This window comes from Telopea speciosissima, chromosome 5 (genome assembly GCF_018873765.1).
Source record: "Telopea speciosissima isolate NSW1024214 ecotype Mountain lineage chromosome 5, Tspe_v1, whole genome shotgun sequence".
In the NCBI taxonomy this organism is placed as follows: Eukaryota; Viridiplantae; Streptophyta; class Magnoliopsida; order Proteales; family Proteaceae; genus Telopea; species Telopea speciosissima.
The window spans coordinates 48181880-48207994 of NC_057920.1; the positions used below are offsets into that span (position 1 = coordinate 48181880).

The 26115-nt window shown below is 39.3% G+C and overlaps 1 protein-coding gene across 5 annotated transcripts in view; it reads left to right on the forward strand.

The window, feature by feature from the left end:
* LOC122661839 overlaps positions 1 to 26115 on the forward strand; it is a 58991-nt gene that overhangs the window by 12955 nt on the left and 19921 nt on the right. For all 5 annotated transcript variants that reach the window (XR_006332926.1, XR_006332927.1, XR_006332925.1 and 2 more), the window contains exons 5-11: positions 198 to 266; positions 360 to 416; positions 1501 to 1554; positions 1640 to 1702; positions 1851 to 1913; positions 2174 to 2338; positions 2422 to 2577. Coding sequence is in view for 2 of the 5 variants with exons in the window: in XM_043857349.1 (XP_043713284.1) it covers positions 198 to 266; positions 360 to 416; positions 1501 to 1554; positions 1640 to 1702; positions 1851 to 1913; positions 2174 to 2338; positions 2422 to 2577 (627 nt within the window). In the remaining 3 variants the exon portion in view is untranslated. The remainder of the gene's footprint in view (positions 1 to 197; positions 267 to 359; positions 417 to 1500; positions 1555 to 1639; positions 1703 to 1850; positions 1914 to 2173; positions 2339 to 2421; positions 2578 to 26115) is intronic.

Consider the following 26115-nt stretch of genomic DNA (forward strand, 5'->3'; position numbering starts at 1 on the left):
TTCCATCAGATCAGGACCAAATTTTGGGGCATTAAAGAGCATTCCCAAAGGAACACCCAACCTTGATTTGGTGGGGATCTGATCAGAATGGTTTTATACATAATTTCTATTAACATGATTGAATGATGTAGTCCATGGATATGAAAATCATGATTGACTAATTCCCCTTATTCCCACCTTTAATGTCTCTTCTACAGCTCCAGAAGATTAATGATGAACAGAAGACCAGAATTCACAAAACTGAACGCGCTCTTCAAGTTGCTGAGGTGAAAACTAATTTTTTATTGGCTTTAACTTTTATCTCTTAATATGGTAGACGGTTGTGTTGATAGTGTAAATTCAACATTGTCATTCTTCAGGAGGAGATGATGAAGACAAAGTTTGAGGCCAATTTGAAGATCAAAGAGTTGATGGAGGTAAGAACCTAAGACCCAAAGTGCAGCTGCTTTGTTTTTGCCTTTCCTATTTCTGTTTCTTTGTGAGGTTTGTAGTATCCTTGCCTTTATAAAGTTGGCTTTGATCTTGTTACAATTACAAATATATAAATGTAGTAGCATTGACAATTCCTACCTTATTGATCTCTGCACTGTGCTTACGCCAATGAAAATTTAATTTGTGATTGGATTGTGTTTAGTGAAAAATTTGACTGCCATTGTGGATCCAAAATTATTATGTCATATTTAATACTGGAAATTGGTAATTAACTTCTGTCATAAGAATTCTTATTAACAATGCTATTGGAGTTTCCTGTGCTTTCTATATTAAGCTACTGGAAGTGGCATGCATAAACTATGATCACTATTGGTATTGGATGGAGATTGTAGAGCAAGGCTAGGGTCTTCTGGTCCTTTGAATCTGGATTTCTGAATGGGAGCATTTTCAGATCGTTTGAGGAATGGTCGTCCAGTTGACTACCTTATTGCTTTTGTGCAGCAATGATGGAGAAAATGCTGTCTCAAAAACTGTCATATTGCATATAAAACTCCACTGAGCTGATTCATGTTTGGAACAGAAGGTGCAGGATTGAAAGACCTGGATCCAGGTTTGGATTGGTCTCTTCTGATCTTGATCCTGATTGGGCTTGATGTGCTGGTCCGATCCTTGTCCTGGCAGATCTCCTCAACTCAGGTTGGGCAAGACAACTAATAAACAAGGAGATAGAAAACAAATGTGGGGTGGGCAGGACCAAAACTTCGCACCTGAGAGGGGATAGAGAAAATCCTCAATCAAAGGAGGAAGTGAACTTACCCTAAAGGAAAACTTAAGCGAATACCCTAAATCAATGTGTAGGGGGGAAGCCACTCTCTCTTCCCCATGTGCTTACCCAATGTGGGTGCTTCATGCCTTCATCAGTCTTATATTTGGGACTGTCTGAATCTAGATGTGTTTAGCTTCATTATATGTGCTTGATGTTAGCTGCAGTAAGTGCCTGATTCTTTGACTGGCTGATTTTTATTGTTTGCAAGATTAATAAGCTTGATAATTGGGATTCATGATCAGGTTCATGGTGCATGGCTTCCCCCTTGGCTTGCAGGTCATTTAGTTCATTTTCAGGTGAATTTATGCAGGTTTGGTATATTTTCTACAAGGGTTTTGCTTGTGACTACATTATTATTTATACTATCTTTTGCTGTTGCAGTCTGTTGTGGCAGAACACTGGAATGGGCATGGGAAACCAGCAATGGACATTGTGGTCAAAAAGGTGTTTTTCTTGGGTTGCATACAGTCTTAGCTGAAATTTTCTACTTTATGGCCACCTCTTGAAGATGTCTTTGTGGATAAATATGAATAATTAATTAGATAATTTTATTGCATTTTTTGATCAGTTTTACATTTCTAAATTGTTTTAGGCATTGGAGAAAAAAGCTCAAGCTCAGAACTGGGCTGAACCCCATATTGAATTGGTTAAAAGTGTAAGTTAATTATTCTAATTCCTTTCCATATTTTTTTTTCATATACATATTTTGTTTGGTCATTTTTGTTTATTAATGAGAGTCACTTTCTCCAATGCTAGTGTAAGGAATTCTCCTGGTTTATGTATTTATTTTTTTATTTTGATATATATGAGGTATTCTGTTATGGTTACTCCGAATTTTTACAAATTCAGGGTTCTTAATGTGTTGTAATTTTGACTGGATTTTTCCATTCTGGTTCTTTATTCTCCTTTTTGAAGAGATGGATCCCAACTCTGAAGGAACAATGGTTGACAATTACAACACATGTTGAACCACGCATCCAATTATTAACCAAGAGAAGCATGAAGTTCTATGAGACATCTAAAAGCACCATAGCACCATATGTGGTTAAAGTACAAGAATTTGCTGATCCTTACTTTCAGGTATTTTTTCGTTTTTTTAACTTTCTCATTTGTGTGCTTTGCTCTGCAAAAAGTATTCATAAAGACAGTTCATGATTTGACAGGACGCCAAGAAGTTTACCAAACCGTACATCGATCAGGTTGCCACTGCAGCAAAACCTCATGTTGATAAAGTGCGGGTTGCCTTGAAACCATATACGAAAAAGGTAGTTCACAGTTATGGCAAATTCCTTGAGTCAGCAACCACTCACCACCGCCAGGTATCATTTTCTTGAATTTTATGGTCTAGTTGTAACAAATTTATTTTTACTTATATTTGTTCTTTCATTGTTCCAAAAATGATGAAGAAGAAGGTTTCATTGTCATTTATGTTGGTGGCCCATATGTACTTCTGAATGTTGAGTCCCTTTGTTGCTAAGCTGTATTTTGGGTTGTGAACATGAATTGGGGCCTTCTTGAAGTGAACTTTTCTTTGTTCAAAAGAAAATACAAAGAAAGCTAAAATGATGCTCAGGGTGGCACCTTCTGTTAAATGGATAATCTGGAGCCATCTCCATCGACTCTCTAATTTGGGATTAGATGGAGATTAGATAGTTTCAGAATGCAGACCTGATGTAGATCAAAACATGAAGAAGAAGAGGCCAAAAAAATGTTCACGCTACTGTTGACGTAAACAGTGTCTCAGCCCCATATTTGACTTTGGTGGGAATATTCCTAGAAGATCATGGGGGGCAGATCAGTCTTTAATTATTGGTTACTTCAAGTCTTTAAGTGAAGGGTATAAATGTCCTTTTGTTCAAAGTTCTTAAAGCCTAATTGCACTAATCGATGGAGCCATATTTGAAGGTGGGGACCACCAAGGAAAAGAATCGGCAGCAGCACTTAGCACTCAAAAGGTGGGGTCCACAAGGAGCAAGCATTGGCTGGAATATTTAGAAGACTCATAGAAGACTTTAAGATTATATTTTGTTTCTATTTTTGAGTTGATCCTAGTTACTATTTTCTTAATTTCTATTTTCAAGCTTAGTTTCTAATTTTCAGTTTAGTAGTTTCTATTTTCTTGTAACTTGAAGTGCAAGCATAGCCCCTATATTATGTAAAGGTTGTAGAAGCCTCATCACGATTTTTAGTAGGTGAATGAAAATTGCTTTGAGCACTGAATTCTCCTCGTCAAGTTGAGTGACAATGAAGGGCTGAAGGAGCCTGGCTGAGAGAGCTTAATTCACCTACCCCTTGCCTTCTATTTTCTTCTTTTCTCTATCTTCTTTTATTTGCCATCGATCTCTTGTGCTGCTGTGTTACTGTGGTTACTATAACCATTGTGAAGATCATCCGAAGACTGCTGCTGCTGCTGTACCCATTGATTGAAGACCTCTGCTGCTCCTGCGAGTTGTCTCTCTGCTGCAACATCAAAGTGGGATATCTCCACATTCCTTCATCAAATCCTGCGGAGTTTTGGAGCATCACCTCACACCATCACTCCGTCCATTCGATCCCACTTCTACTCCATTCCATTGGTTGGAATCCTCCATATTCACAAACCTTCTATTTTCATTCTACCTTCATAACGCCACTTCCATCCATCAGAACTTCACCAAAATTGCCACAAAGCCTTCCCTCAATAGGCCATACACTCGATCAAACTTGAGCCCCAACTGGTGGCTGGTTTGGCCTGCAGAATTTTAGTTTCTTTTTTGTGATGCTGCCATATCTTCCAATTCAACCATCAGTTTCAAGTGAGACTTTCAGCACAGCTTCTACTCCTTACAAGCATCAATCAATCCAGCTTGGTTGAATCCCAGTGCTGGTTTGGTCTGATTTTCTAAACCTTTTAATTCTGCCCTGGTTTCTGTTTTGGAATTGTGGGTTTACGGTTAATTTAGTCCTACATCATTAGTTGATGTAGGACAAAACATGAAGAAAAAGAGGCCAAAACACTGTTCACGTGAACAGTGTAACAGCTCCTTATTTTGCCTTGGTGAGATTATTATTAGAAGATTCTGTGGGGCCCAAGATCAGATTGCATGGTGTTTCATGCGTGGGGATTTAGAAGTTTAGTTTATTTTCTAATTCAGATTTAGAAAGTAGGTTTAAGATCAGATTGCAACTTAGAGTTTTATTTTAGTTTCATTACTTGTAACCCAAGTCTCAGCCTTATAAGGGACTTTATAATTTTTAGTTTCTATTTTGGAGCTCAATCCTTGGGCCTTTATATATTGTAACCTGCCCATAGAGGCACCCCACGATTTTATGAATTAAATGAAGTTGCTTAGATTGCTTTGTGCAAGTTTTGATTATCTTGTTGTGAGGATGAAGGGCAGGGAGTCTGACTGGTGAGGGCCGAAACCCATGAAAGGCTGAGAGAGGCTGGCTGGTGAGAGCCGAGCCGAATCTCCTTATCCCTATTTTCTATCTTCTCTATTCTCCTTTTCCTTGCAATTAATCCCTGTACTGCTGCTGTTCTCTGTTGAGCTAATACAGTGCTGAGCCTATAACCTCTACGTTGATGTTAATCCAAGGAAGATGAAGTCAGAAGTTCCTTCCTTTGCTGGGCAGAGGGATCTAGTCTTCTTCTTTGATTGGTTGGAATTTCTAGAGGAATATTTTTAATGGTATAACCCAACGAAGGACTGGAAGCTTAGATTTGTTTACTCCCAATTGACTGGTCATGCTAGACAATGGTGGAAACTCCATGAAGAGAGACTCAGAGTTAGAAGATGTGAACCTAGGACTTGGGAAACAATGAAGTATGAGTTGAAGAATAAGTACCTATCGGAACATATGCGCAAAAAGCTCTCCCTTCCACAAGATTACCACTAAAAGATACTTACACTTGAAGAGAGCGTGAAACAACTAATAGGCCAAGTGGCATCTTTTGAGCAAACATTTAAAACCACATTTGGTCCCCATCATCCTCCACATCCAATAGATGCTACCATGGAAGTCATTGAAGTTTTGAAGATGGAAGTGCATCAAGAGAAGACAAACTCAATGATCACAACCATTGAATCCATTCCGGAGATGGTGTGTGAACCACAACTTGATGATCATTGGGCTGTTAATGCTGCCCTTGAAGGAGAAAAGTGTGAAGACACCCTGGATGATAACAATGACATCTATGAAGTTAATGTTGAAGTTCCAACAATTTTTGTCGTCATGGAAGAGTCAGCCCTTGATGTTCCGAATGTCGAGGCTTACATTGAAGAATTTGAAGCAAACAAAGTGGAGGCAGCGGTTGATGTGGAGCTTGGCACTACAGTTGACAAGGTGGTTGAAGAAACCATTGGGGAGGCTATGAATGACAAGGAAGAATTCAAAAAGCTTGAGTCTGAAGCAGAGAAGGTCAAAGACACGTTCGTGGACAACCCCATGGACACGACTGATGAGGTGGAAGTTGAACTTGTGGAATTTGTTATTCCACTAAAGTACTATGAAGAACGAATTCCATATATTCTGGATTACATTTATATCTTCAAGGAGCTGCAAGAATATTTGTTTGGACAGAAACTTGACATCCACCACACCAAGCTTATTCCTACTCTCTTCAAAATTCGAGGTTGAATTTTTTCTAAGAGGGGAAGAGTTGATGTAGAGTACAAAGCATGAAGAAAAAGAGGCCAAAACATTGTTCACCTTACTGTTCACGTGAATAGTGTCACAACCCCTTATTTTGCTTTGGTGAGAATTGTTGAAGAGTCTACCGATTTATGTGTTTGTATTTAATAGTTTTAGATTGTCTAGGATTCTTTATTTCCTTCTTTGAGTCTGTTTTAGACTCCTACTCTAAGTTGTACTCTTTTTATATTTATATGGTCATAGGGTGAACTTGTAGACTTATCGTCTCTGCTTCCTTTCTTCTTGCAGAGTTCCTCTATCTTTTCTCTTTTGCTTCTGTTACTGGTTTCTTAGTCTCTATATTGTTACATGGTATCAGAGAGATGAATAAGAAAGAAGAAAAAAAAAAAAGAATAGGGTTGAAGAATTTTTATCTTCTTTAAAAAAAAAAAAAAAAAAAAAATCTTTCACAGTCGTTTGTTGGTCTTTCTTGGTTCGAAGAATTGTTTGATGGAGTCGTTGGCTGCTACTGATTTGGATTTCTGGTTGAAGAATCCTGCTGTTGATTTGTTGTTCTTGTGGAAATAGATTGCTGTTGTTTATTCCTTACATCTGGAGATTGAAGGGCTTGCTTTGGATATCTCTTTTATTGCTGAATCGAGTTGCCGCTGTCGTTCGATTATGCTGATTCTTCAAATACTCCTCTTTTCCACCTTGGTCATCCCCTCCCTTCACGGTTGCCGTCTCTTTCTTCCTGGTATCGTTGATGTTTCTGCCTCTGGTTCTATGCCTATTAATGTAGTCCTAGATAGGTAAGAGACCTACTAGGAGCCAAACAACAGGATCAAATAACAAAAGGGGCTGCTGGTTCGAATGGACAGCATTAGGATTTAGGTCAATTCCTAGGGTTTGGGTTGGATACTGGGAAAGGAGTTTATAGGGTATTAATGGGCAGGTCTAGGGGGTCAATATGGTATAAAAAGGTTAGGGTTTGGATGAGTTTTGAAATTCTGCAATTTTGGGCAGAATTGAATTTTAGGGTTTTGGGTTTGGGTTTTAATGGAGCAAGGAGATGAAGGGGTTAGAGTGGGAGTTTGGGGCTGAAACTTGGATCGAGTGTCAACAATGATGTAAGGGATGCATGCTGAAAGTTTGGTTTGAAACTGATGGACAGATTCGAAGTTATGGAGGTTTCCTAATAGAAGTAGGAGAGAGGGGTAAAACTATAATTTCAGACAATCGGCTGGGTGGATGGTGCTGAAATTTGAATCGAGTCTCTCTTAGGGTTTGAGGAAGACTCAATCAAATTTTTAGCAGGTTCTAATGGTTAGATTTGGCTGGGTAGAATTCTCACGAAAATCACCTTGTATGTGACCTTCTAGAAGGAAGAAGAATAGTTGCAGAATTTCTTACTTGTTGCAGGTCTTCAATGGCAGCAGCTTTGAAGATGAACAATGGGGTCTCCCGATCTTCACGATGCAAGGAGATAAGTAGCAGCCCTCCCGATCTTCACGATGCAAGGAGTCGATTGGAGATCCACCAATCCCTTCCACCTTGAGATCCACAAGGATATACACTCACAAAGAGCAGCAGCAATGGCAGCAAGCATAATGCTATTTTTTTATTAATTAAATTCGTATCTAATGCTGGCCTCCCTTACAAACTTATATAGAAGACTTAAAAATAGACTTAGACACTAAAAAGGAATGGCCTAACCCTATCCCTAACCTATTAGGCAACTTAAACTAACTAGGAAACTAAAATACTAAAATAAATAGACTCAAAACATGGCTGGACTTATAGAGTCCTAATCCAGCCCAACTTACATCACATGACCACTTAACCAAGTCACATGATCACTTAAATTGAACCAATTGGATGCAACCAATTTGAACCGGTTCAATTAAAAAACATAAAAATAAACTAAGTATTGGGCTAATCCCGTATGCAACCTATATACCCCTAGTTTAGGCTCATTAAAGTGGCCTAATACATAGAAAACCCTTGGGAACAAAGGCCCAACATGTATGTATCCCAACCCTAGACTTATTCCTAATAAGAGAAGCCCAATTTGGTGATAAATCTGCATCACCTATGGCTACCACTGCTATGGTTCTGGTATTTTCTGGTTTGAAGGATTGGTCAATGGCTACTACTGTTGATCTGGTTTCAAGGGTTGATTCTTACTGTGGGAAGATTTATTTGGATCGATTCTTCCCACGCTGCTGTTGGCTTCGATTCCCTCAACCCTTACTATTTTGGTTACCGCCCCCAACCTTACTGCCGTAGTGTTCAAGCCTCTGTTCCAGCAAAGTGTTTGGGTTGCCTTGGGTGTTATGTCTTGGAGAAGAAGAGTACTTCAGCATAATGACAAGTTTGCCCATGTTCACTATGAGTAAAGTCCTATTTACCCTCTTATGGTATTAGATTTACGTAGTTAACCACTAGTCCTTTAGTTATTTGGTTTCCCCTTTACTGTTTGGTTAATACAACCTTGCCATCTCCTTCCCTACTTTCAGTTATTTACGGTTCTACCACTCTTCCTTATACCTTTGATATATTACAACCATTATTTAGCAGATTGAACCTTGTTACGGTATTATCTACCAAGTACCCTTTTGGACATTCTGGATACGGTTCTGGCATTAACTCTTGCTATTGCCTATTGTGTACTTGAGTGGGTTCACACCGAACCTAATTGGGTATTTTAATCCGGTTTCCGCATTACTTGGGGATAGCATATCAACCTCTCCCATCTGGCCTTTGCCGATGACCTGATAATCTTCTCTAAGGCTTCTCACTCTTCTATCTCTGCCATTATGGACTCGCTCCATCTCTTTGAGAGTCTCTCTCTGGTCTCCGTGTCAATCTCCTAAAATCCAAAATCTTTCTCTCTGGTATCTCGGACTCTACTAAAGAGTCCCTCCGCTACCTTACTGGATTCTCCATCGGCTCTCTCCCAGTCATTTACCTTGGCCTTCCCCTGATTCCAGTCAGACTCTCGAGCCATCACTGTACTCCTATGTTCGACAACATTCGTAAGCGTCTCCAGCTTTGGAAAGGCAAGCTCCTTTCTTATGCTAGAAGACTTGAATGTATCCGCTCGGTCCTCCAAGCTTCCTACATCTACTGGACTGGTATCTTTAGCATCCCTAACTCCACCATCAAGGCCATTGAGCGCATCCTCTGCGCATTCCTCTGGAAGGGGACTGATACCCCCAGATTTCACCACCTTATCAATTGGAAGTCCATCTGCCTCCCAAAATCCGAGGGTGGTCTGGGTCTCCGCCGCATCCGTGACTCTAACACGGCCGGCATCCTTAAGCTCCTCTGGAGAATCTCTTCCCGTCAGGATTCTATCTAGGTTTCCTGGGTCCGTTCTCATCGCCTTAAATTTGATTCCATTTGGACTGTCTTCGTCCATGCTGACTCGTCTTGGATTTGGCTTACGATTCTCTCCCTTTGCCCCCTTGCTCTTCGTGGTTGTTTGAGTTTAAATAATACCGCAAGCGTACGGGTCGATCGTAGCTACGGGTCGAACACAAGGAGATGTATGCCACTCTATCTTACTCACTTAAAAGCAACACAAAGTGAACCAAATTAATTAAGGTGTTTAATTAAACTAACGAATCCTAACTCACAAGCATCTACGTCCCAACACTCATCCATCTAACCTACTATGCATCTAACGCGGATTAACGAAATTGGAGGAATTAAAATTACCACAATCACACAATCAAAAGTTAGAAATCAAAGAAATTAAACTAACGAATTGTTGCTTGAACCGGACTGAAGTAGATTGGCTTTCTCTACCACACTTGAATGCGCATACAAAATCTGAAAAATAAAACAAAAATAATTAAACTAAGAGCTTAACATAAGGCATGATGATGAAAGTAAATACAAAATAAAATCCCAAAAGCATGGAAGAATTAGAGAGGTAGAGAATGAGAATAAAATAAAAAGAGTAGAAAAATAAAATCCTACTAGAATGGAGGAATTAGAGGGGATGAGAGTAAGAATAAAATAAAAAAGGATGGAAGAAATAAGAGAGAAAAAAAATAAGAACTTTGAACCAATACTTCCTTCTACCAAACTTGTAATTGCATGAGTTGATTAGGCATTAGATGGATGTAGTTGATGAAGTTTGAAAAACTTTGCATGTCTTCCTCTTCCAAATCTCTAAGTCTTCTCACAAGAATTAGAATCCTAGAACTAGAAAGCTTAAAAAACTAGGAACTAGAGATTAAGAGATTACAACCATATTGAAGACAATAATTGAATTAAAACTTGTATAAAATTATTACAATCATGGAAATCAAATTCAAAAAATCAAACTAGAAACTAAAAGCAAAAAATTAGAGGAAGAAGAGAATTTTCATTAAGAATTGAACACCTTACAACCCCCAACCCCCTTAGGTATTTATAGGGGAAGGAGAAAGAAGAGAGAAGAGGAGGGGAAGCCTCTACGGTTTTGGGAGGTTCCCTCTAAAAAACGTGGAAGTGTGGAGGGATCCTCCCTCAATATTTGGGTCTCTCATCTTTCCCTTTACAACTTGCTTGAATCCCAAGAAAAAGAAAAAAAAATAGAAAGTAAGAGGTGTACAAAGCTTAATCCAATAGACCTGCTATTTTCTAAAAAACAGACTTTTCAATTTAATTCCTGTGTTTCCTTTTTTTTGCAGGTGTCTTCTCCAAGTAATGTGACCTAGGCTATTTTCAATCTTTAACTTTTCAACCTTCCAAGGATGAGAGAATATTCTCCACAAGATATCCATCCATAGTCAAATTCCTATAATACCCTTAGAGATTTGGAGGAGAGAGATTGATGACTAGGATTCCATTCAAGGATTAAGTAAATCCCCACACTGTCCTTTAAAAATTGTGGAGAGTGTGCTCAAAAAAATGGTAGAAAGTGTGGGTCCCCCCATGTGTGGATGATGGCTCTTCTCTCTCTTCAAGATTTGAAAATCGCAAAAAGGGTCTTGTACTTGCATTAAATCTCAACCCTTGATTAGAAACACCTTCTTTGATGTCAAAAATACCCTTGGGAAGTGGCAGAATGGCTTTGGCTTGCATTCCAGCTTATTTCTGGCACATTATTCTTTTTTAGCCTGAAAAGAATAATCGCTTGCATGATGGCCTAAACGAATGCGTACTTGAATTCTGTCACATTCATCTTGCTCAAAATTCGGTCCTCTTTACAGCCATGGGAAGAAATATAGTGACTTTACGTGTAGATTAGGAGATGCAGCTCACGAAAGCTCAGAATAGCATAAAATGACCAAAAACCTGAAAAGTACAGAAAAACACCCAAGTAACTCTGTTCAATGTGGTAAAATTAATGCTTTATACCCTAAGATTTCACACATAAATGTGCTCATCAGATTCCCCCACACTTGAACTTTGCTTGTCCTCAAGTAAACAAAACGAAAACTAATCTAAAATGTAGAAATCCCAACTCACTTTCGTAGGAATCACGGTTGCACTTAGCATGTCCAACAAGCCTTTAAACCCCTAGGTTACCCCTAGTGGACGAGTTGTGTCTCGTGGGTGTTTGCAGTGAATGTACACCCAGAATTCAATAAGTCAAAAAGAATGCTGCAAATTTTAATCATGGCATAAGTAGGATAGTGCACACCATCTCTAAAAATACTCGATTAAAGATCAAGGAGCCAAATATTCCCCCACACTTGAATTTTATTACCCCACATCAATTCAAGCAACAAGCATGTATCAAGATTAAGGGATCTCATCATATCTTCTGAACACTACTCACCTTCAGGTAAACCACTCATAGCATTGATGGAACCCAAGACTTAGGCTTTGAGCATTTTTGACCATACTTTCTTTTCAGGCATTAAGGCAATAGTTTTTCTTTCTCTTCAAACAGTGAACTCTATTTCTACTCCACTATTATTCCCTGAATGACATGGTGGAGCATACACCAGATACCCAAGTACTTGGTAGCTTCGGTTTTTGCATATATCTATAAAGACATTGAGACATTGATGTTAGAGTTTTTTTTTAGTTTCCTTCCAAGGAATTTCGAACAAGTCACCCTGCTTCCCGATGCACCAGTGCCCTGTCTAGTTCCAAGGAATTCCACTTTCCTTTCTCGTTTCTTTTTTGTTTTTTGTTTTTCACTTTCATGCCTTGCCACAAACAAATTGGTCTCAGCTACTAGCCAAAAGATCAAAGGGTCCATAAAACACATAGAGGAATCTAGCCATAAAATGAAATAGTGCTCATATTTTCTAACTCAGTCCCCATCACCGGATACATACCAAATACCGTCCTTGAAAAGGGGTTTTTTTATTATTTCGCATCTTAGGGCACCTAATTCCCTCTTTCTCTCGTTGCGCAATCAAAGAAACGTATGCACAAAACCAAAACTACTGCTGTAATCAAAATTCACCAATTAAGTTCACACACCCCCCCCATACTTAATTCATGCAGTGTCCTTAATGCATGCAGAAAAGAAAGAATAAGGATCCCCTTTACCAAAAAAGAAAAAGAAAAAGAAGGAATAAGGACAAGAGAGGGCAAACATACCAGGAGATCAATCATCAAGGTAAAGAGGCTCATGGAGATCCATGACTTCTTCCGCAACTAGAATGGGTATCTCAATGTATGGTTTCAAATGTTGGCCATTGACTTTAAAAGTAGCGCCTGTACTTGGATTGATAATTGTTTGCAAGAAATAATTACCGCAAGCGTACGGATCAATCGTAGCTACGGGTCGAACACAAGGAGATGTATGCCACTCTATCTTATTCACTTAAAAGCAATGCAAAGTGAACCAAATTAATTAAGGTGTTGGATTAAACTAACGATAATTAAACTAACGTATCCTAACTCACAAGCATCTTCCGAATTGAATCCTAACACACATCCATCTAACGAAATTACGCATCTAACGAATTGAATTGGCGTCCTAACACATATCCATCTAACCTATCAAAACTAATGCTGATTGAAGGATTAAATAACCACAGCCACACACCACAACCACACAAAAACAAAGGAAAATAAATCTGAGGGGTCAAAGAAGTAAAACCGAAGGTGCTTGAACCGAACTGAAATTGCTTGCTTTTCTCTACCACACTTGAAATGCTCTTACCAAATCTGAAAAAAATAAAACAAAATTAATTAAATCAAAAGCTTAACATAATGCATAATGATGATAGTAAATAAAAAAATAAAATTCCTTAAGCATGGAAGAATTAGAGAGGTAGAGAATGAAAATAAAAATAAAAAGAGTGGAGAATTAAAGTCCTACTAGAATGGAGGGAATGAGAGTGAGATTAAAATAAAAATAATGGAAGAACTAACAGATTATGAAGAAGAAAATAAAAATAAAAACTTTGAACCAATACTCCCTTCTACCAAACTTGTGATTGCATGAATTGATTAGGCATTGAATGGATGTAGTTGATGAAGCTTCAAAAACTTGAATGAACCTTGCATGGCTTCCTCTTCCAACTCTCTAAATCTTCTCACTAGAATTAGAAACTTAGACTAGAAAGCTTTAAAACTAGAACTCGAATTAAGAGATTACAACCATATTGAAGATAATAATTGAAATTAAAACTTGCATAAACTTATTACAACCATTGAATTAAACTCATCAAATCAAACTAGAAACTAGAAAATCGCAAATTAGAAGGAGAAGAAGAAAATTTTATTAAAATCTGAACTAGAATTAGCACTAGAATAACCACTTATAACCCCAAAGCCTTAGGGGTATTTATAGGAGGAGGAGAAGAAGAGATGAGAGGAGAGAGCTCCACGGTTTTGGGAGGCTCTCTCCTTCTAAAACAGTAGAGGGTGGAGAGAATCTCCCACAAAAATAATTCTCCCATCTCTCTTTCCCTTTACAAATTGCTTGAATCCCAAGGAAAATAAAAAAAATAGAAAGTGGGAGATATACAAAGCTTAGGTCCATAAACCTGTTATTTTCTAAAAAGTGGACTTTCCAATTTAATTCTTGTGCTTCCTTTTCTTTGCAGGAGTCTTCTCCAAGTAATGTGATCAAGGCATCTTCAAGCTTTGACTTTTCAACCTTCCAAAGATGAGAGAATATTTTCTAAAAGATATCTATCCATAGTCAAATTCCATAAATACCCTTTGAAAGTTGGAGGAGAGAGAGAGAGATGACTAGAATTCCACTCAAGAATAAATAAATCCCCATGATGTCCTCCTTCAGAAATTTGTGGAGCATGTGTGCTTTTAAAAATCGTGGAGATTAGCATGTGCATCTTCAAAAATCGTGGAGGGTTGTGGGTCCCCCCATATGGATGGCCGCTCTTCTCTCTCCTTAAGTAATGAAAATCGCAGACAAGGTTTTTTATTTGCATTAAATCTCAGCCCTTTACTTGCATCAAGGGTTGAGATTTAATGCAAGTACAAGACCCTTTTTACGATTTTCAAATCTTGAAAAGAGAGAAGAGCTGCCATCCACACATGGGGGGACCCACATTCTCCACGATTTTTAAAGGACAGCATGGGGATTTACTTAATCCTTGAATGGAATCCTAGTCATCATTCTCTCTTTCCTCCAAATCTCCAAGGGTATTATAGGAATTTGACTATGGATGGATTTCTTGTGGAGAATATTCTCTCATCCTTGGAAGGTTGAAAAGTCAAAGATTGGAGATAGCCTTGATCACATTACTTGGAGAAGGCACCTACAAAGAAAAGGAAACACAGGAATTAAATTGGAAAGTCTGCTTTTTAGAAAATAGCAAGTCTATTGAACTAAGCTTTGTACACTTCTTACTTTCTATTTTTTTTTCTTTTTCTTGGGATTTAAGCAAGTTGTAAAGGGAAAGATGAGGGAATCAAATATTGAGGGAGGATCCCTTCACACTTCCACGTTTTTTAGAGGAGGGAACCTCCCAAAACCGTGGAGGCTTCCCCTCCTCTTCTCTCTTTTTTCTCTTTCCCCTATAAATACCTAAGGGGGTTGGGGTTGTAAAGGTGTTCAAGTTTAATGAGAATTTTCTTCTTCTTCCTCTAATTTTTGGCTTCTAATTTTCTAGTTTGCTTTTATTAATTTGATTTCCATGGTTGTAATTAATTTTTAATGCAAGTTTAATTCAATAAGTGTCTTCAGTTTGGTTGTAATCTCTTTAGTCTCTAGCTTCTAGTTTTTATTTTAAGCTTTCTAGTTCTAGGTTTCTAATTCTTGTGAGAAGACTTAGAGATTTGGAAGAGGAAGACATGCAAGTTCATTTAAGCAAAGTAGGCTTCATCAACTACATCCATCAAATGACCATTCAATACATGCAATTACAAGTTTGGTAGAAGGGAGTATTGATTCGATTTCTTTTTTTTTTTCTCTCTCATTCTTATTCTCTTGTTCCTTCCACTCTTTTTATTTTATTCTCACTCTCATCCCCTCTATTTCTTCCACTCTTTTGGAATTTTATTTTTTTCACTCTCATCTTCATACCCTATATTAAGTTCTTAGTTTAATAATTTTTATTTCTATTTTTTAGATTTGGTACACGAATTCAAGTGTGGTAGAGAAAGCCAATCAACTTCAGTCCAGTTCAAGCAATATTCGTTAGTTTTACTTCTTTGATTTCTTAGATTTTGATTGTGTGTGGCTATGGTAATTTTGATTCATCCAATTTCGTTGATCCGCGTTAGATGCATAGTAGGTTAGATGGATGTGTGTTAGGATGTAGACGCTTGTGAGTTAGGATTCGTTAGTTTAATCAAACATCTTAATTTGATACACTTTCGCGTTGCTTAAGAAAGGTAAGATAAAGTGGTATACATCTTCCTGTGATCGACCCGTTGGCTACACGATAATCGTGCGCTTGTGGTATTATTTAAACTCAAACAAGTTTTTTGGCGCCGTTGCTGGGGAGGTAATTGTCCATTTTATTTTTCTTCTTTTTAAGTAAATCGAAGTGCTTTATTTTCTTCTTCTTTTTTCCTTTTCTTTTTAAAAAAAGAAAAAAAAGAGAAAACCTCATCTTGTCTCTCTTCTGTTTCAAAGAATGTGCGCTCAATCTAAAATTTTTCATATGGCTAAACCCAGCCAATCTTGGTGTCCCTCATAGGGTTTAGTCACCTATGACGCTACCCCTTGATTCGTTTTGGTTGTTTGGATTGGCATGTGACTTATCTTTGGAGGTGACCAACTTTGATAATAGGAAAGCAACGTATTGAGTGCTTTTGTTTGGAAACAAAAACGAATAGTAGTCCTTCACTCTACATCAGAATCCACTTGGAGTCGCACGTTGGTGGCAATTGAAGACTATAGGGATTCCCTTATTGTCAACCTATATGGCAACCTTACAGCTTTGGAATCATTGTTTCAATCTTTGAGGGGTAGATGCACCAACTACCTTGGGCTCACTCGTGTTTTTAGTATTTTTTTTTTCTAGTCTTTTGATTTTTCTTCCTCAAAAAAAAAAAAAAAAAAAAGAAAAAAAAGAAAGAAAGGGGGAGACTTCTTATCTGTTTAGGTGGCTACAGTGTGGATCCGTGATTCAACCAACTGTCTTATTAGAATACCACCTTCTCCACCACCTTTAATTATGGTTAACCAACCCCAATCCAAGACTCTTAAGGATAGGTTTTACCCTACCAGGGCTGCACAGCCTTCCTGCATCAGTCTACCAATTGTTACAGAAAACAATTATGAACTCAAGACCAACTTCATTAGTATGTTGCCCCATTTCCATGGGATGACCAATGAAGATGCCTATCTCTTCCTTAGGGAATTTGAGGAGGTTTGTGTTCTGATTAAGGTCCAAAATTTATCTGATGATGCAGTTAGACTTCGGTTTATAACCTTTGCCCTGAAGGACCATGCCAAGAATTGGCTCTATGGACTGCCGACTAATTCCATTACTACATGGGATCAGTTTACAATTGTCTTCTTGAGAAAATTTTTCCCTCTTCACAAGACCAATAAACTCAAGAGTGACATATTTCAATTTAGGCAGAAACCACATGAGTCCTTCTCTAGATTCATGGAAAGGTTCATGGACCTTCTGTTAGAATGCCCTCACCGCGGTATTGACTTATGGCAAATCTGCCAAATCATTTATGAGGGCATTGACTTTCAGACTAAGCAACTTTTAGAATCTATGTGTCCTACTGGCTTTACCTCTTTTACTGATGAGAATGAGGCCTGGACATTTTTGACCAACTTGGCTGACAAGACTAAGGAGTGGGAATCCACCCAAGAGGCTGAAAGGACCACTAAGGGTTACCTCATTGAGGGTGTACTAGCCAAAGAAGCCAAACTAGATAGCCTCATCAAAAGGTTGGAATCCATAGTTCTTAAAGAGCCTATACCGGTTAACCAAGTCAATCATGTCTCCATGTGCAGTTGGTGCCATATACCTGGTCATCTTTTGGAGGAATGCCCCAACACCTTTGTGGGTAATTCCAACACAGAGAATGTAAGTGCTCTTTAGCAAAATAATCCATATAGCAACACTTACAATCCAGGATAGAGAAATCACCCTAATTTTTCCTGGAATCAAGGGAACCAAGCAGGCCCATCCAACTTTCACCATCAAGGCTAGCTTGGTCTCCAAAGGCCTAATTATGCACCACAAAACCCAGGTATGTCTCCTCATCCCCTTCCCCCTCGTCCTCATTTAGGACCTCCAATGAATTCTGCTAAGCCATCTCTTCTTGCACCTTATCAGCAACCCCTAGGGTTTACCAATACAGGAGAAGCAACAAGAATAAGTGAGCTAGAGAAAAGCATGACCCTTCTCATGATAAGCCATAATAATATGGAGAAGCAACTCACCCAGCTTGTTACAATCATATATGAGAGGGAAAAAGGAAAATTGCCTAGCCAACCTGAGCCGAATCATAGACATCAGACTCTAATTCAGCAAGGTACCCAAGTTCCTCAGCTCAATGTTGTACAATGTCATCAGCATCAAGGGCCCTCCAACCAGATTAATACAATATATGCTTTACGGAGTGGCCGTGAGTATCAACAGGTTAGTACCCCTCAATCTTTACCGTCTCACACTTTTGTTGACTCTCCCCCTATTGATGAGGTTGTTGTAGTGCCTTCTGTTCCAGGTTCGTCTGATGAACCTGAAGAAATTCAAGTTGATTTGGTTGAGGAATCAAAGATGATTTTGTTGAGAAAGTGAAAAGGACCACCCCGGAAAGAGTGTATACCCAACGTGCCCCATTTCCAAATAGGTTGGTTAGCAAGAAATCTCCATCTGTGAAGCAAGTACTTGATGTTTTTAAATAGGTTTAGGTGAACATTCCTTTGTTGGATACTATAGCCCAGGTCCCCGTTTATGCTTAAGTCCTTAAAGACTTATGTAGTTAAAAGCGGACCACTAATGTGCCCAAAAAGGCATTCTTGGCTGCTAACATTAGTTCTCTCATCGCACAGCCAGTAGCAGTCAAGCATAAGGATCCTGGAAGCCCCACCATATCTTGCATTATAGGCAACACCACTATTGATCATGCTTTATTGGACCTTGGTGCAAGTGTGAACCTATTGCCTTTTTATGTCTACCAACAATTGGGATTGGGAGAGCTGAAACCCACTAGAATCACTCTTCAGCTTGCAGATAGGTCAGTAAAAGTTCCTAAGGGGATGGTTGAGGATGTCCTGCTAAAGGTTGGGGAATTTGTATTCCCTGTGGATTTTATTGTCTTAGATACCCAACCTACTGCAAACTTCAAGGATTAAATCCCTATCATCTTGGGCCATAGTACTATATCTCGCGATATATCGGTATCTCGGGCCTACCGAGATATCCGAAATATCCGAGATATCGCGAAATATGCCCGAAATATTGCATTTTTTCTGCAATATTTCGGGGGACCATCTCGGGGGGTATTTGGCCATATCTAGGCCTGAAACTTCATGGACAGCCTTATTTAAGCTTAATAAACACATTTAAACCATAAAATTGTAAAAATGTGAATTCAAATTGGTGTTTTGGGCTTGCACCCTTGATTGACATACGGTCGCCGACCCTAATGTATAAATAGTTAAATACACATAGATTAATGAAATCACAACTTAAGTTACAAATTACAAGTGCTAAACTGCTAATAGTAGTTGCTGTGCCTCCCTGGATCAATCCCACTCATGCCTCGCTGGAGTCGACGTCCATTGCTCTCTGTTTGAAGGACATATGTGGACCACGGTATAGAATCGGAGAAGAAACGAGTGTAGTCATCCACAAGTGTCACGTAAATGGAATCATCAACATCTTGTAGGTAACCTATCCTAGGGTATAAACTAGGGTTACCAATCGATCCAAATCAGTGAAGAAGATGATCCACTGTGATATGATGTTGGCGCCGGGCAAGAGGCGATGGCATTGGTGCATGTATGGTGGTGAGGTTGGTAGCTAGGTCCGCTAGGGTATGCAAAGATGTTATCTACAAAAGATGATCCAAGATGTCCTCGGGACTGGGACTCGTAGTCATAGTCCCCTACCCCACTAAACCGCCCATATGATGATGATTTATATCCATATCCACCGTAAGGTTGTGATGCACCATAATCCGATGCCAATGGAGTGGCATGTGCGTCAAAAGATGGGGCACGCCAATGTCCAGTCGGTCCTCCCTCCCTATCACCCATACTCAAACCACCAACAGAGCTAGATAGGTTATCAATGTCCATGTGATCAGGTTGAACTGTTGTGTTTGTCGACCCCTACGCTTCTGTTGTATGTATGTAGGGGCCTCTCGAGTGGGGTCCGGGGCACGTGCTCGTGGTCCGTATCTTGTGTGGCATGATCAAACTGTGTCTCTCCGGTGAATCGGAGTGGCTCTACAGTGCCGTATCCTGGGCCTCCTGGCCTACCACAACGCTCTCGCATGCTGTCAAATTCTTCACCAAGATCACCACCACCAAGATTACCACCACCGGCGTCACCATCACCACCACCAAGATCACCATCATCACCATCATCATCATCATCATTTGAGGACTTAGACCAGTCTTCATCATCGCGAACATTGCCACCAGTGGGCTGGAATGGTATGGGTGAGGCTTCCTCTTGCATGTATCCGACCCTCGTCGCCATATACTCGTCTACATCAGCACCAATCTCGGAAGCTATCATGGGGTCGGGCCTACCTCCTCCTCATCCAACACTGGCTCACCTCTATCCTCACCCAATCCACAATAGGGTCCTCATCGCCTGAGTCAACTTGAAAGATGTCACTAGATCAATGGTGCCCCTCGTCCCACATGTCCTATGCGTATGTGTTGCGTTTCAGCCTCAAGTTGTAGTGCACATACACCATGTCGATAAACGTTGAGACCCCAATCATTGCGCCTCTTGGAGTGGATGAGTGCAAAGGTACTCCGGTTCCTCTCACAACCAGGATGTAGAACATGTTTGGGCAAGGACTTTAATTGCTATTCTTCTTAAGTTTTCAGCCGATTCCCATACAACACCCACCATTCAATGCATTACAAGTTTACAACAAAAAAGACATGTGTCAAATGTTGTTTCAACTTTCAACTTTCAAATTTCAATACATATGTAATTTAAAACTTAAAAGAATTACCAAGATCACCACGTGCTCGCCAGATCGCACCTCGGTTCCAAAACTTCCCAATGCATCCCTAAATACCTTGATCTACACCCATGTGGAAAATTAGTAAGTACTTCTTCACTACTTATTTGAAAGCATGAATAAGTTGAGTTTCCAAATGAACTCACTTCATTGTTGCAAATTGCTTGTAGTGCACCATCTGACTCCAACTTCTTCACTACTTGTTTCACAGCATCAATAAGTTGAGTTTCCAATCCAAGCCTATTGTTATATTGATACTTAGGGTTCAAGTAGTATGCTGAAATATGACATATAGAATAGAGGTATTGTCAAATGCATAGGTAATTAGTAAATAATAATACTATGAATTAGTAAACATAAAACAAATTTATTCACCAGCCTTATGCAGTGGATGCATCAGTTGATTCTCCCAGCAAGCATTTATGATATCTAAGAAGTGTTTGCTACTGCGAGGAGCCACACTATAGACACTATCTTTCATCAAGTCTATTGCAGCATATAGGACTGGCATGGTTGGGCCCTTCAGAGCGGAGTCAGCAACGTGTAGAACTTTAACTACTGGCTCTAAAACTTTCACCACTTTGCTTAGTTTGGTCCAGAAGTCCTCAGATGACATCGTTGTTTGTGCTTCCCTCCCATTTGCAGTCTTGGAACCCTTCCATTCAAACCACTCCTCAGAAGCAAACATGCTTCTCAGCCCGGCCTTCTTTGTCTCAATGCTTTTGAGAGCAATGTAGTTGGTGGCAAATCTTGTGATGCCAGGCCTAACCAAGTCACCCCCACATTTTTCCCTCAATAGATTGAGTGCATAAGAGTGGTTGTATACAAAGTTGGTGACTTGTCTTGCACTTTCAATCACAGTCTTCACCAACTTTAACTTTCCCATATCTTTTAGCATTAAGTCGATGCAATGGGCTGCACAAGGAGTCCAGAAGAGCCGGTACTTACTATTGTTCATTATCTTCTCACCGGCCAGCTTGAAGTTACTTCCATTGTTCGTTACAATCTGGACAACATTCTCAATACCCACATCTTTTTCCACTACTTCCTTTAACAATCTGTAAATATATTTTGCATCCTTTATCTCTTTGGATGCATCCACGATTGAGGAACACTGCCCTCCCATCACAATAAACCATGAAATTGATGATGGACTTTCTTGTAAGCCCAGTCCATCCATCTGCCATTATAGTCACCCCATATGTCTCCCACATATTCCTTATCTCACTAATGTATTCATCAATCTCTCTTTTGTTGAGGTAGATAAACATTCTTACCTCATATGGGGTGGGGCCCTTGAATCCTGGGCCAGCCTTTGCAATGGTATCTATCATGGTATCATAATGGGGGCCTTTCAGCGAGTGTTCTTTGGGATGGTATGGTATAGCATCCACTTAGCTATTGATTCTTTAACCAATCCCTTCATCCCCTTCCATGCTCCTTTGATTCGGGTCGATTGCTTCCTTTCTTCTTATGCAATTTAGGATCAGGTGTTGATGGTGGTACTGTAATGCTTGGTAGAGGTGTTGGGGTTGCCCTCACACTTTGTGATCTTTTAAAAGGATTCAAAGTTCTAGGACCTCCGAGCGCCGACTCCTCCACTACCTCCTACTCTTTGTCTTTCTTCCGATCATCTTGAAAACTTACTCCGCTCCTTGAAACAGTCCGCGTAAAATCCCTAGCCTCCTCTGCTTGTTTGTATGTCATCGTGCATCGCAATGTCATCATCATCATCATCATCATCATCATTGTATCGTCTTCCTCCTCCCATCGAACTCCTCATCTGTATCCTCAAGTTGTTCTCTTATCCTTTGCTTGTCACGCCTTCCTCTTCTTTCTTCCCCTCAAACTATCACCAATCTCCCTGGCTACTTCAAGAGGGACCATATGACAACCTACAACATCTTTAGATCCTCCCAGATGTTGTTCAAGTCTCACTGGACCCACCTCCCATAAATTGCATGCATGACAATAGTTACATATAGATTTTCTCTTATCCCCATCAATGGGAGTACCATGTAACCATGCAATGTCACCCCTATGCCGGCCGGCTGGTCTCTCTTGCTCCTCTCGTTCTCTTTGTTCCCTCCGCCCCCTTTGTTGACTACTTTCCCCCACCTTTTGCTTGCCCTTGACGTTGTCTATCACGATCCGCCATAATGTTACTTGTTTATCGTGAATGTAAGTAACACAAATAATTAAAAAACTTAATGTAGATGCACTTCAATTGACACTTTTAGATTACTAATACACTTGTATAGTTATTTAATATTTTTTTCCTAACCCTTATATTTTTCACATAATTAAAACCAATTTTTTATATATAATGTTAATATAAGTATTGACCTAACACAATAAAACCAAAAATTAGTAAACATAATATACATGTAATGCATCTCAAAACATATAGAAATAACTTTCATATTTTTTCATTATTTTTTAAACTTAAAACTCATATTTTTCCTTATTTATTTCTGTTTTTTTAATTTTTTATATATTTTTCTTAATTTTCAAAAATTAAAAGAATTATTTAAGAGCAGAAAAATAAATCCGACATTGTGAAGCCGTAGATCGGCCATTGGTGTCTAACATATATTTAATTCATTACCATCTAAGTCATATTACCCCTAATTATTTTCTATTTTAGTTGTAGGAAAATGAATTTTTAAAACCAGAAAAAAAATAAAAAAAATACATATGGGAAAAAAATTTCAACACCGTGAGGTCAGAGATCGGCCTCCAGGTGTCTAACATATATTAATATCATCAACATCCAACAACATTTGTACAAAAATTTTTTTAAAAAAATAGTTTTAGAGAAATAGAATTTACCTTAAATAATGAAAATAGGCTTGGATGATGAGCTTAGATGACCCTCCGACGTCTTCCCAATGACAAGGAGCTTCAACAATGCTTGGATGAGGCTTGGAAGGGAGGAAGAAGAGAGAAAATTTGATTTAGCGACTCTCGCCGAAATATCGACCAAGAGCTGCGAAATATGGAATTATAAGGCTCTTAATGTGACACTATTTGTCACTTTTACAATATCTCGCGATATATCGTGAGATCCACGATATATCGACGAGATATTGTATTTTTATGTTTCGGAAGTGTTTCGTATCTCGGACATATTGAGATTCACGAAATATGGCGATATATCGTCGATATTTCGCGAGATTTTATACCATGTCTTGGGCAGACCATTCTTTGCTACCAGTAATGCTTTAATTAATTGTAGGAATGGTCTCGTGAAATTATCTTTTGGCAATACTTCTGTGGACTTTAATGTGTTTAGGTAGGGCAAACAGCCTGATAAAGATGAAGAGGTACATATGCTTCAGGGATTCCCCGATGATGCTGAGACTTTCTTTGAGATTGATTTTGATTTCGGCTTTCAGGAATATATGAAGGAATTGGAAGGTGTTGATGATACCACCTTATCCGAGGTCTGGAGCATCCAACCACCATTGGAGCCCCTTGGACCCCTATCCACCTCCATTCCTAAACCCTCCATTATTGGGCCCCCCACATTAGAGTTGAAAGCGTTGCCCTCCAACCTAAAATATGCCTTCCTAGGGCAAGATCACACTCTTCCTGTAATTATTGCTTCTGATCTGATTTCTAGTCAAGAACAAGAGTTGATCAAGCTTCTAAAAGAACATAAGGAAGCCATAAGTTGGACCATGGCAGACATCAAAGGTATTAGTCCTTCCATTGTTCAGCATCATATTCATCTGATGGAGAGTTCCAATCCTTCTAGGGAACCCCAAAAAAGGGTTAATCCTGTGATGAAAGAGGCAATTAAGAAAGAGATTCTAAAGTGCTTGGATCATGACATAATTTATCCTATTTCTGATAGCCAATGGGTGAGTCCTGTGTAGATTGTGCCTAAGAAAGGAGAAATCACTGTAGTTGAGAATGCAAATAATGAATTGATTCCAACCTGTATCCAAACAGGATGGAGAGTGTGCATTGACTATAGGAAGTTGAATGCGGCAACATGGAAGGACCACTTCCCCTTATCTTTCAATGATCAAATGTTAGAGAGACTAGCTGGCCATGAATATTATTGTTTTCTTGATGGATATGCACGCTCTAACCAAATCCCTATTGCTCTAGAGGACCAACACAAGACCACATTTACATGCCCTTATGGAACTTTTGCTTACTGGCGTATGCCTTTTGGGTTTTGCAATGCCCCTACTACATTCCAAAGGTGCATGATGAGTATCTTTTCTGATATGGTAGAACACTTCCTAGAGGTGTTTATGGATGATCTATTCACGGCTCTACTTTTTCTAATTGCATGTACCATCTTTCTTTGGTTCTAAAGAGATGCATAGAAAAGAACTTGGTCTTGAATTGGGACAAGTGCTACTTCATGGTGAAGCATGGCATAGTTCTTGGTCACATTGTTTCTAAAGAGGGGATTAAGGTTGATAAATCTAAGGTGAACTTTATTGTCAATTTACCACCACCTAAGAGTGTGAAGAATATTAGATCTTTTCTGGGTCATGCTGGCTTCTATAGAAGATTCATCAAGGACTTTAGCCAAATAGCTAGACCTCTAACTACCCTATTGGCAAAGGTCCGCCCCTTTGATTTCTCCCTTGAGTATCATAAGAGCTTTGAGCAATTAAAAAGAGAGTTGACCTCAGTACCCATTATTCAAGCTCCAAAATGGACAGTGCCATTCGAGCTTATGTGTGATGCCTCTGATTTTGCTATGGGGGCTGTTCTTGGGCAAAGAATCAATAAACTGTCCCAAGTCATTTATTATGCAAGTAGGACTCTAGATGATGCACAACTTAATTATACCACTACTGAGAAAGAATTTTTAGGTCCTACTTGATAGGCTCACATGTGATTGTGTACACTGACCATGCAGCTATCAAATATCTTGTGCAGAAGAAAGATGCCAAGGCTCGCCTCATTAGGTGGGTCCTCTTGTTGCAGGAATTTAATCTTGAAATTAGGGATAAGAAAGGTAGTGAATTTGGTTGCAGACCATCTATCCCGGCTGTCGAATTCCTTGACTGATGATTCTCCAGTCAACGAGAACTTTTCTGATGAGTATCTGATGGCAGTGTCTAGTGAACCTTGGTTCGTTGACATTGTTAATTATCTGGTTACGAGTGTGACACTTGCACATTGGTCCACTCAAGATAAGAATCGCTTCTTTTCTCAAGTTAAATATTTCTTTTGGGACGATCCTTATCTTTTTAAGACCTGTCCGGATCAAGTCATCCGTAGGTGTGTTCCTGATCATGAGCAACAATCTATGTTATCTTTTTGCCATGATCAGGTTTGTGGAGGCCATTTTGGGCCCAATAAGACAGCGGCCAAGGTTTTACAGTGCGTATTTTATTGGCCTAGTCTTTTTAAAGACGCTTTTACTTATTGGAAGGCGTGTTTTTCATGCTTATCTTTAGGGCGTCTCTCTAGGAGGAATATGATGTCCCTCAATCCAATTCTGGTGGTTGAGGTATTTGATGCATGGGGTATAGATTTCATGGGGCCTTTCCCTATTTCTTTTGGTAACCTGTACATTTTACTTGCTGTGGACTATGTGTCAAAATGGATTGAGGCAATTGCTTGCAAGACCAATGACCACAAGATGGTTATCAAATTCCTAAAGGAGAACATTTTCTCCCTTTTTGGTATGCCCCGTGTTTTCATTAGTGATC